The sequence below is a fragment of the Solea solea genome, chromosome 17, assembly GCF_958295425.1.
Source record: "Solea solea chromosome 17, fSolSol10.1, whole genome shotgun sequence".
Lineage (NCBI taxonomy): Eukaryota > Metazoa > Chordata > Actinopteri > Pleuronectiformes > Soleidae > Solea > Solea solea.
The window spans coordinates 14,716,717-14,729,456 of NC_081150.1; the positions used below are offsets into that span (position 1 = coordinate 14,716,717).

At 40.7% G+C, this 12,740-nt stretch overlaps 1 protein-coding gene across 1 annotated transcript in view; it reads left to right on the forward strand.

Moving 5' to 3' along the window:
- Positions 1 to 1,424: 1,424 nt before the first annotated feature.
- The window catches only part of kcnk3a (potassium channel, subfamily K, member 3a), a 32,148-nt gene continuing 20,832 nt past the window's right edge, over positions 1,425 to 12,740 (forward strand). Inside the window, exon 1 of the mRNA XM_058612648.1 lies at positions 1,425 to 1,819. Coding sequence (XP_058468631.1) covers positions 1,537 to 1,819 — 283 coding nt within the window. The 5' untranslated portion in view covers positions 1,425 to 1,536. The remainder of the gene's footprint in view (positions 1,820 to 12,740) is intronic.

The window sequence follows — 12,740 nt, forward strand, 5'->3', positions numbered from 1 at the left end:
CATGTATTTCTCTCACCCTTCAGTCTTCTCTCTCTCTCTGGACATTAAAGAGTCAGTGTAAACAAACAATAATATAACAAACTCTTACGTGACATCTATTTACTGTCAAAAAATGCTTTTGGTGATGCACGGCTTTGGTGGGGGAAAGGCAGAAAGAGCCGTCATCAGGGTTTTCCTTGGAGTCACATTAACAGCTGAATGCTTTTAAACAGCTCTGGTGAGTCATGTCGAGAGCACTTAGAATTGTAGGACATAGGGAACAACACAAACTGCTATTTCTGAAGTTTAATAGTCTTGAAAAAAACGTTTATGGATATGGTTAAGTTTACTGAAGAGCTGTAGAAAATAAAGTACAAAGCTAAGAATCATGTACTTCCTGGTAACATTCAAAATGTATTCGTTGACAGAGAAGATGGGTGTAACCTCAGAGGAAAATGTAATTTATAGAAAGGCTATGTGCGTACGTACTTTGGTGGAATGACTTTGTGTTTGGATAATGAAATCAAGGGAATCAGAACTATTATACAGTTCAAGAAAATGCTTAAACATACTATTATTTTCAAGATATAAAGAGGAAGGGGGAGGTGTTGAATGAATAGTACATATAGTATATTATATTATATTATAATATAATATCGTATAGTATGGTAATATGGTCCAGTGCTGTCTAGTTTTGTAAGAAAATTCTAGAGACCTGATTTAAGTTGAATTTACCTTGGAAAACAAAAGAATAGGGACTGGACATCTTCTCCTTTTTGAACAATACTTTTTGTTTATTGCATTGTTACTATGTTACAAATAAACATGCATTCATTCATTTGCTCAAAGACGGAGAAATGTCCTTTTCATAGAAATAAAAAAGAAAGAAAATCTAACCCGGCTGCTCTGTGGAGAGGTCACTAAGGTATAAACAGTTTAATATGTCTACAGAAAAGTGACGTCACATAATTTTTAAAAGCCTTGACCTTGAGATTTTATTACGTTTGGTTTGGTCAGAAATTTCGGCCTTAAATTTCAACTGTAACAAGTGACAAGTGTAAAAAGCCCTTAACTCAAGGTGACAAAGTGAAAATGTACTGTATGAAGTCATCCGAGTGTAACAGACATTTTTTATTTATAAAAGTTTATTATTTAGAATGTTCCGGACTACAGTCTTTGAAAAGAGAAGAGAAAAACAACAACAATAACTAAAAAAAGTATAAACTTTTAAAAAGTTTTTTTTTTAATAATGGTTTCCATAAGGGGAAAAACATATGCAACATGAAATAATCCAATCATGTACAAGAATTATATTGGATTAGATGGATGGATGAAAGGATGGATGGATGCATGTTGAGGTAGGGAGGGAGGGAGGGCTGGATGGAGGTGGGAGGGGGTGGTGCTGAATGAACAGCTCCTCCGCTCATAAAGTCCTCAGAGAGCTCACGGAGCTCAGTCAGTCAGAGCAGCACAGCCATGAGCCCGCCGAGCTCCCCGTCCTCCAGAGCCGCGCTGACTCTCGTGCCCCTGCGCGCCTGACGCACACCGCGCCACACCATGAAGAGGCAAAACGTGCGGACCCTCGCGCTCATCATCTGCACCTTCACCTACCTGATCGTCGGCGCCGCGATCTTCGACGCGCTGGAGTCCCGGAAGGAGAGGAGCCAGAGGCGGGAGCTGGACCTGCGAAAAGAGGAGCTGCTCCAGACCTTCAACCTGTCCACGGGGGACTTTGACAAGCTGGAGAAGGTGGTGCTGCAGCTCAAGCCGCACAAAGCCGGCGTGCAGTGGAAATTCGCCGGCTCCTTTTACTTCGCCATCACTGTGATCACCACCATAGGTAAGAGGTCAACTTTGTCTTCTATTTAACTTCAGCAAAAAAAAAAAAAAAAAGTTGATAAGGATTCATCATATGTGAGTTCCACGTGTCCACAGAAAGCTCAGAGCTATAATTTGCTTTAAAATATCATTAATTCAAGTCAAATAAGGATAAATTTGCTTTAATTTTTACAAGAGATTTTTCTCATAAAGCCTTATTTATGGTGAGTGTACAGTATGTGTCACACTAAGAGCTTTAAAAACAGTGTGTGAATTCCAAATAAACGTAATAATGTGCTTTACAGTAGAATAATAGCAACAATTAAAGACAACAACAGGTAACACACACACACACACACACACACACACACTGGTCAGAGGGTATTGCTTTCACTTACATTCATTTCCTGGAGACTTACTCTAACCTTAACCATAGTTTCTACTGGCCTAATCCTAACCATGACTCTAACCTTAACCTCAGCCTAACTTTAAAACACCTTCAAATGTAGTCATTCACGCTATGGGGACTTGATTTTTGTCGCCTTAAGGAAGACAAGTCCCCATAATGTGACTGCGTAAACAGATTAAGGTCCCCACAACACAGGTACACACACACACACAGTTTTGTTTGGACATTTAGCAACCACAATGCCTAAAAGAAAACATTAAATTGTACATTGTGACATCACAGCATCTCATAGACGCAACAGGCAACACCATGACGTCATGAATCCATCTTCAGAGTTGCAACTATTGCTGATGTTGCAACACTGTGACAAACTGCTGTAGAAAACGAACAAACAAAAGACTGTAGAAAATAGAGATGAGGCATTAATCTCTGGCATCTGTGACTGCTGTATAGACTGAGAATGTCTGTGTTTTAAACACCTCTGACTTCATAGCTGCAGTTTATTATACGCTGTGTAAAAGGTGTTATTTTGTAAAAATGTAAGACCCATATCGAATAAGACAGACACTGATTATTAAGTATGGTTTTTTTTTTTTAAACATGGCAGAGGTATTTATAGAAGTCTAACACACCGTCACTGTGGCATAAAAATGTGTGCTGCTTCACAATAGAGAGCAAATATGTCTGTGATTTTTAATATGTAAAATGTGTCACTGCTGTATTGTTGCTGGAGCCTTTACAGTTTTGAAATGCATCACCATTTTTGTTGTTGCTGCTGCTGCTGCTGCTGTTGTTGTTGGAGACCGAACACTGGGAGAAATTGTCCCACAATCAGTGTCACCAGAATCATTTGCTTGCCAGCCGTAGAAAAAAAAAAGGTCATTTCAAAGTCACACTTTCAGCAGCAGGTAAAGGCATCAACCTCTCTCCAAATATAACCTAATCTTCGCTTGCTCTCAATTTAAGATTATCATATGCTTGACGGCAATTCTGTCTCATAACGTCCCACAACGTCACATGGCTCCTAGCGATTTACTCATGTTATTACACAAGCAGCTCAGCTTCACTCAGCTCTGTCCTAACATAATATGAGTTGCATTTGCCATATATTGTTATAATGTCACGTATAAGGCATCTGCCACCATGATCTATGTGGTATTGAATTGAGAACCATGTATGGTTTGTTTTCACATCAGCTTCACATAACATCTTCTCATCTCTCCAGAGGCGGTCTTAATCTCCATCTATCCGTCCGAGCTTCCCTCCTGTATTTAGTAACCAGGCCGGTTGTCAGTAGTGACCTGTGACTTTGTAACCCTATCAGATGCAGCCGACTAATTGCACACTAAACCCAACCCCGGGTGTGTGTAACCACGTTCTGTAATTGTGAGCCCCCAAGGCTGCTACAAACACAGTGATTGGAGTTTCAGCCTGCCATCAAGTATTAATGACAACACCAGACCCTTGCTGTTCCATTGGCCTTCTGGCACACAACATTAGCACTGTAGATACTGTACTGTACACTTGATATCACGCCACCATGTCTTACACTGTCATCCACACACTGAAATTTACAATTTAATCAACTTTTCTTTAACTAAGGCAGGGATGCATTTAAATTTTGTTGCTGTAAAACAAAGATTGAAACTATTTGCACCACCAGCTAAAGCATAAAAATAGTCTTGAACCTCATATTAATACATTTCAGAAATGAGGCCTCAGGATCCAACACAGGACACTCGGATGGATTGCTTGAGCCGATGTTTGAATTCTATTGTCAGAGTTTGTAACATGTACAAGAGCAAATACGTAATTTAAAATTCCCATTTTTAATCATGCGTTCCAGTCAGTTGTATGAAAGCAAACAATGCTCCAGGAAAGCTATGAATAAATATACATTCGTTTTACATCTCTGACGCGCACGACTGCGAGTGGAGAGCTGCAGACACGCGACGAGATCTGGCGCTGGCACGCTCTGCTAATAATTTAACATAAGTGAGGAGGGGAGGAGACGCTGCAATCAGTAATCAGTCATCATTTTCCACAGGAAAAAAGAAGAAGGGGGGGTGGAGGGCAGGGTGTCCGTTTACTCACCAACTGTCTGAGGGAAGATCAAAGCAATGTGACAAATACGCAGAAGTTCCTTCAGACAATTACTTTTATAATTGCTTGATCAGTTTGAGGGTTTCTCTTTAATAATTCAAACAAACTCTTTGAGTTTTCAGTTTCTTCAATGTGAATCTTTTTCAGACAGAGGAATCAGTAAAACTGATGCATTTTGGTTTGTGGACAAAACATGACAATTAAGATCATCAATTTTGTGACTTTTTTTGTACTCAATCACGAAAAGAATCGATGAACCGATGAGTCGTTGCAGCGTTAACGGCGGGGGACAATGTTTCCGCGAATTACGTTCCCGAGGGGTTGTCTCTGTTCGAAGGGCTAACACAGCTCTAAAGGGTCAAGGGGCAAAAAGGACAAGTGGGATTCAGCCTAAGTAACATCTAATGGAGGATTCCTTCGCTCACTCCTGCCTTCCCCATGCAGATCAGAGAACTACGGTGGCCTTTACATACCAGCAAGGATGTCATTCCTCCTTGTATGTATAGTAGTCGTCTTCACACTCAGGCTGGTATGCCCGTTTGGTCTGCAGTAGAAACATAATAACACATCAGGCTTCCATAAGGCAAGGTTCTTCCCTAATGGCTTATTCTAAGGCAAACGTGATTATACACAGATACAAACACACTTATAGGTGGGACTGTCACATTTTTGCCATCGAACCTTCCTAAATGTCACACACTGGCCTGTTAATGACACAACACGAAAGCGCCATCTTAAGACGTGTCTCATATCCTCTGTGTGTGGTATCCGACGTGCTGCGAGATGGCTGATAAGAGCGCAAGCATGTGATCCTACGACAAACGTGTGACATACGTTTGCTCTTCGCGGGCAGATGGCTCGTGTTTTTTTAGGCGCATGTTGACATATAGCACAGTGGTCTTTGTGTGACGGGCCATATAATACAACAGTGTGATTACAAAAGCCAAATTAAAGGATTACCTTCAACCTAATTACACACGCACACCAAACCCTCTATTGTCACTTACCTGGGTTGACATTGAGCCACAGAGAGATCAGATATGCTTTTATAGAATTCATTTTTGCCAATGGAATTTTAATATGTTCAAAAACAAGTCTTCGTACCTGTATGAAAACATCAGACCTTTACAGTAATTCAAAGAATTGTGTTAATAATGGACAATTACCCACCTTTGAATCTTTCAACTAACAAGGCAAAAAAGTGAGTTTTCTATTAGTACTGTTACCATTAAAAATGGCCATCACATACAGGGAGAATGAAGGCACAATGAGACAGAGAAAAAAAGAGAGAATATGATGTATTTGTAATCTTTACGGACCGGCCTTTTTGGTCAATTAATCTCACTGAGATTTCAAATCTCTGAAGCCATTAACCTTCCACTTGGACTAACAAACAGAACATTTATTTTGAATAGGACTCATAAAGGTCACCATATGGTTCTATTTATTCAAACATTTCTTGGAAATTGCATGCTTTTGCTTGGATTTTTTTTTTATATATATATTTGTGAATCACCTCCTGTTGAATAGTTTTTTTGTTCAAAGATCATTTGGCCGTTTGCCACTTGCTGATTCAGATGCAGCAGCAGCAGCAGCAGCAGCAGACGTGAGCTCAGTGTTTCGACAGAGCAGTTCATCGTTTTGAATGTGTAAACAATGGCAGAAGAGAAACAATGAATACAAATGCGCCCGTGCGGGGGCTATATTCCCACAAGAGAGCTCCCGGTCTGGGTGAAATACACAGATTTGTGAAGATGGAGGACGGTTTGCAGGGGCTCGCTGCCCTTCCATCACATTAAAAGTAGTTTGGATCAGAGAACTGAGGACATTCCAGCTCTGGTTTAGTTGCTCTGTCTCCACGAGGACATTAGTTCGCTGATGTACTGGGCAGCTACAAAGTGAGGAAGCACATTAGTGTTTTAACATTCACCAGACTGTTGCTGACATGCTCAGTAAATCCTCTCTGGGTGAGCGAATCTGATGTCTCTTCATGTGTGCTCTGATAATGAATAAATTATCCGATCATTCCCGCAGTTTCACCCGCCGACGTGGCCTCTGAGTCAGCACTGACGTGAGGAGTTCATTTGCGGCAGTTGTATAATTAGAGGGTGTGTCCTGAATAATTAATGGTAATTACTTACAGTAGTGAGCTCGTTATTATTTAGTCATCTTAAGAGGTGAGTGCAGTAAGTGGCTGAGTGCTCAAAGAAACGTACGCCTTGACGGCTTTTTCATATTCACAGGCAGCAATCATTAGACAGCTACAGTAGTGTGTGTGTGTGGCAGTAAAAACACCTCTGGTTGTACATTCACACCAGTGCAGATGCAATAATGGAATTTTGTTTCTCGTGAACACCAGTGAAAGTAACTGCAATGTGCTCCAGTGCATTTTGCTTTATGGCCGTCACTTTTTAACTGAAATTCAGATAGTTATCAGTAAAATATACAGCCTAGAAGTGCACCAGCTCCTCTGAAGTAGTTACCGTGTGGTCCAGTAGATCAGGGTTTCTCAAACCTGGTCGTCAGGGACCCGCTGTCCAGCATGTTTGAGGTGTTTCCCTGCTCCAACACACCTGATTCAAATAGTCAGCTCATCAGCAAGCTCTTTATTTGAATCAGGTGTGTTGGAGAAACAAAACTTGAATAGAGGGAACTGTGAGTGCACCTTGGCCTTAGATCCACTTTGAATCCAACTGAAGAATAACACTGCAACGCTGTGTTGTTTTGCCGTGAAAATGGAGGAGACAAGTAAGTCAAAGCAGTCAATCACGACACCAAAGAGTCGTGAAAATGACAGTACTATACGGCAAAGTAATGTAAAGCAGTGTTTGTGTGTGGATAAGAGGACATATCCAAACATCTGTGAAGGAACAGCATGTCCCATAATATTGGTTCAAACTTCATTTTTGTTCAAAGTGACAGCTCTACTACTGCTTAAAGCCGTGGTCGGCAGGATAGCTGGAAATATTGTAGAGTAATTGATTTTTGAATTTGGTCCACGGGTTATTAAAACGCTCCTCATCAGATGTGCGTGGACAGATGCACTCATAAAATATGTAACAGATGACCAGAGGCAATCTTTCCATCTCTGACACTCTCTGTCAATATTGACACATTTTTATTGCATTTACACTACTGTACCCACTCTCTTTCACACTCTTTCCTTTTCCACTTTTCTTGGTACAAACCGATTAGTACTTACTTAAGGCCATGGGTGCCCATGGGTCACTAATAGGCATGCGGAGGTGATTTATAATCAACAAGAACATGTTTCAGTTTACAGTTTTGATTGAATTGGGGTTGTGATTGGTTATAGATGATTCATAAGATGAGGTAACAGTTAACACTGTGGTGGTTGAATGAAGGAGCCCAAAACAGAACACATTTCCTGTCATTGCCTTGAGTGCTGAGTGCTGTTGAGTGAGTCCTATGCTGTGTTTCCACCCAGTGGAACAGTTTGATACGGCCCCAACCATTCCTTTTTTTGGTACCCTTATCCTTAGGGTACCGGAGTAATGGTACAGTACGGGGGGAGCTAGACCCACGACAGTCAGCGGATTGGGCGACAGAAAAGCGTCACTCCCTTGTGACCGGTGTTTCTTGAACGCCCGCAGTCTATTCTCATACAAAGCTTGACGTCTTGTGAGACAAACAGCCACAAACAGAGCAGAAAAAACCCAGCTTCTGGATGTTGGCTGTTGCGATCGAGCTACATATCTTGCCACTGGGCACAACCCACACCCTGCCTACAAAGGTACTGTTCTCAGTCCAAAAACAAGTCTTACCAAAGGCTTTATGGTTCCAAACTGTACCGTACTGGACCATGATGGAAACACGGCTATAGAGAAGCACTGAGATGTAGTGTGACATCCGAACAAAGATGCACATTTTGAGGTCCTAAAAGTGCAAGCCGTGTGTGGCATTTACAGCATATATATGTTCACATTAATAACATTTATTTTTTAAAAAATCAACCTGGACTCTGTGTCTTTGAGTCCACCCTGTCACGCGGCTGTCAAAACTCAAAGAGCTAAAGGGATTTCTTTGGGGCCTCTTTGTTTGATTCATGCTGTTTTATGTTGCTAAGGTTAAAAGAAGATCAGAAACTTCGCTACACAGGGAAACATAGGGAGCTTAAGTCCGCAGCTTTCATCCTACTGCATCTGATGGAGGGTTATGCAACACGTTAAGCTTGTGAGCTGAGTAAAATAACAGGAACTGAGGCTGTTCACCTGAAAAAAAAAGCTTATAATTTGACTAAAACCCTGGCAACACAATATATATATATATATATATGGATCTGTAACATTATGTTATTCTTGCACTTGAAAAGGAATTTTGAGAGGTTATTCGGAAATAACAATTACATATTTACTTATACAAGTAGACAAACAGCAGGATTAGAGAAGCTACACTGCCCTGCATGTTAAAAGGTTCCTCGCTCCAACACACCTGATTCAAATAAATGGGTCATTATCAGGGCTTCTGCAGTGCTTGCTGACGAGCTGATCATTTGAATCCGGTGTGTTGGAGCAGGGACACAGCTCAAACATGCAGGGCAGAGGGTTCCCAGGACCAGGATTGACCAAACCCTGACTTAGTAGGCATGAGTGAGCAGCTAATCAAGTAAGTTATCAACAAGAGTACACAATAGAGCCCCGAATCACTGTGTTCCAAGGTGTTTGATTGATTTTCCGTGTAATTTCCAACATCCATTTGCTTTAATTAAAATCACATCCAGGCTTGGTAATGCATGCATTTTAGATTTTCCTCTATTACACTGAACTACTGTATAATGTAAGTGCAAGAGTGAGGTTGTGAGTGCTGGAGCTATTTTTGGCCGACAGAGTTTGTTGCTGCTCTGGATCTAAAGGAGTAATGTCTTGAGAAAGTTGATAGAAGCTACTTTCATGGCTGCCGCTGCTCTGTTCACATGGCCAGCCAATGTTTACCTATTCTACGTCTGCTTTATGCTTTCGCCATCTCAATGGAAAGTTGAGTGCTCGCCTGACTCACTAAACAAAACATGACTTTGTATTTGTTAGGCTTCTTAAATCCAGCTGGGGTGGACTTGGATTGAAACCAAATAAAATAGTACACAGTAGTAGTGAGATCCTGCAGTATCTTAGCGGTTCTGTTTCAGAGGGTAAACATAGGCTACAGGACATGTAAAGTATCAGCTGTACTGTGGCGGTCTAACTCCTCCAAGGTTTATTTGATCAGACGTGTGAACCCCTTTCTCTGTTTTCGTCTGAATGGAAATGGAAAATGTGCATCATCTCATATCCTGGTTCTGCAGTATATTGAATTATGTGCCTCTTTTACAACCCAGAGCTCTCAGTGAGGGCTGGATATAGCCACTCGATTATTGTTGTAATCTTTCCAGTGGAAATTTGAGATTAACTGAGAAGTGTCCCAGCGTTCCAGACAATAAATATATGTTACAACTCCATTAGCGCTGTAAATGTCGAAAAGGAAGTTCAGTATAGCGCCTCAGTTTATTGGTAACAGAATGTGTGGCATTGCATTACTCTCTGTTTTATATTACTATATGATTAGACTTCTAAAAAAAGGCTATGTAATAAACTGCTAAAATAAACAACTGCTCTATAGTTGTGAAAATGTCTCTCAAACTGGGTTAAATAATGTATTTGATGGGAACTATTTTTAGCAGTGGATTTATACACATGCAGAGCTGTGGTGAGTATTTAAGTATTTATAGCTACAGGATGGTAAAATGTGGTATTGTTTTAAAATGCACTGTAGTGCTTGTGTTTATCATAATGGAAGAAGTTGTCACTTAGAGTAACGACATGGTTTACTAGTTTTCAGACAACAATGGAGCCCAGTGCTGATGAATACCGAGAGTCCAGCTGTTATTTCACACTGGATACATTTATCTAAATATTAAACAACATTGTATACTACAATGATGTTGAATATTTACCTCGACTAGATTTGTGCGCGTGTCTGTGTTGCACTGACAGGTTGATCATTAAGCATCGAGTGAGGAAAAATGAACCACATTATGTGACTGTCTGCGCAGAGTAAACCGACGAGGCTGTCTTTGTAAATAATGCCCTGCTACTGTGTTCATCCTCTTGTGACCTGAAAAGGAAAGGTATTGCAAACTTGTTCAGGAGAGTTCAGAGAGCTGGGATGTGTTTCCAGGAACGAGGCCGATGAAAAGGTTGTGGCTACTGTGCCTCTTTGGAGTTTACCAAAGAAAGCAAGGCTTTGTAGGAGAAGTTCAACATGTGAAGGAAGACAGTGTAGCCCAACCTTATTGTTGGTACAGTTTATAGTTATGTGATTCTATAGCCATACCTTTTTAATTCACATTTTGTTCTCTCTTATTATAGTAACTACAGTTATGGTTAAATATATAATCAATTATCTAAAAACAATAGAATGAATGGTTTATATTTGACTGTCCCCGCCTATCTGTCAGCTGAGATTGGCACAGCACCCCCCGCAACCCTCTGATGGAGGATAAAGCTGTAGATAATGGATGGTTTATATTTGTTGAGTAGTGCAATTATGGGCACTTTCACACCAGGATAGTCCAGGGGAACGCCGATAAATTCCACTCCTTTATTTGGTTTGGTTCACTTTCTTACTGCAATATTGTAAGCAGACCAAACCACTTGGACAATGTCGCGCGTTTGCATTTCCCACTGTAAGTGAACCACACCAGGGCTCACTTACATGTGTCCAGGTGGACCAGAGTTCACTTGTTTGGTTCAGATGAACTTTCACACCTGCCAAAATGAAGCAGACTATCGGAGGAAATTAACTCTGGTCTGTTTAAAGCAGACAAAAACAGCTCTGGTGTGAATGTGCCCTACATTAGCCCAAATGTTTCCTATACTCCTTAATCCATAGAAATCTTTATTTGTATTGAAGGATTCATTGATGTTGGTTGCCTTTCAATAACATCATCCACTCTGTGCAGCTGCTGCTATGTTTTACACAAGATATATCGTGTACTTTTAAGTGCTCTGTACTCAGTAAAATGCCAGGACTCTTCAGGGTGAAGCCGTGCCTCCACTGGTCCTGGCAAATATGTCACAATGAAAGCCTTGTTGAAAAACAATGAGGGGATACGGGGAAGAGGAATGAGTGTTTCACTCAGGTACAGAACGTGTTGTGTTTGTGACACATGCTGCAGATGAAATCATTAACCTTCTGTTCAGCAGAGCTGAGATTGACCAGCTGTAGTGAGGTGTCTAGTCATGCTCTTCAGTAATGAGTGGAGTGAGACTGATAGAGGGAGGGGGAGTCGGTCGGTCAGTGTCATAGAAAGTTTATTGTTGCGTGGTATATGCAACTTAAGATAACATGAATACAAAGCAACTTTGGAGAAGGAGACTAAGAGGATCAGTCACCTAATCAGGAGGTGAGCTGAAGCTCATGATCCCGTGCTGCATCTCAAATTCATCAAGTTAGTGGTGATCTGTGTCCCAAGACTGTTGCTTTCATTGGCCTCCAATTTCGCTTTTGAAAGTCAAACTGAAATGAGACAATCTGGTCTATGGACATTTTCCCCATTGGATAATCCGCTTGTCCTGTCTTTGTCCTTATTTTTGTCAGTTAGCAACACGCAGCTGGACATGGTAGAGATCATGAATGGAATTTAGCTTAACCAAAATGTAATGGCCGTTGTTGTTATACATGTTTACTATTGGACATTCAATACTCGTATTGACATTTTTTTTGCCACCATGTCTTTTTGAACACCAATCTGTCCCTTGTTTGTAGTGAGATCCCACCTATTAGACACTTGTTGCTCAGGGATGGAAGGTCAAATTTGAAGGAGCAGTGTCCAAAGGTTTGGAAACACACCTATGGTGTAGAGTCCAGGTTGGCAAGCTTTCATTCTTCACTTCTCTTCTTTATACTGAGATTTTACCAAAGATAAATGAAGATTTTCAAATAAATGAGTTTCATTTATATGAAGTCAACAGTATATACTTTTAAGATTTAGTCTGAGAGATTATAACGCAGTTATAGCTGCTGCAGGTTGTAGTCTGTGCAAGAATTAATCCTGATTTTCCATCCATTCGAGCCATTTCATATGCACTGCCTGGAACCACTTGCATTGTGTTGAGCAAATTATAGGGAAATGTCGGAGAAGGCATAAAAGCATCAAGAGATTTTCCTCAATAATGCTTAAGAGACACAATATTATGGCTCACACTCGGTTGCAAATTGTCTGCATTTATTTCTTACAAAGATGCCTGAAAGCTGAAAAGAAATGTGCGCTTAGAAGCTCATTATTTGAACATTACCATGTGTGTGGCGTGTGCTTTTGTATGTTTTGCAATTTGAACTCTCTCGTGTAACATTTCATGTATAAATCCACAGCACGACACAGGAACAGCCCAGTGCGACAGAATCGGTTCGTCTAAGAAAATAAAACAATAGCAAA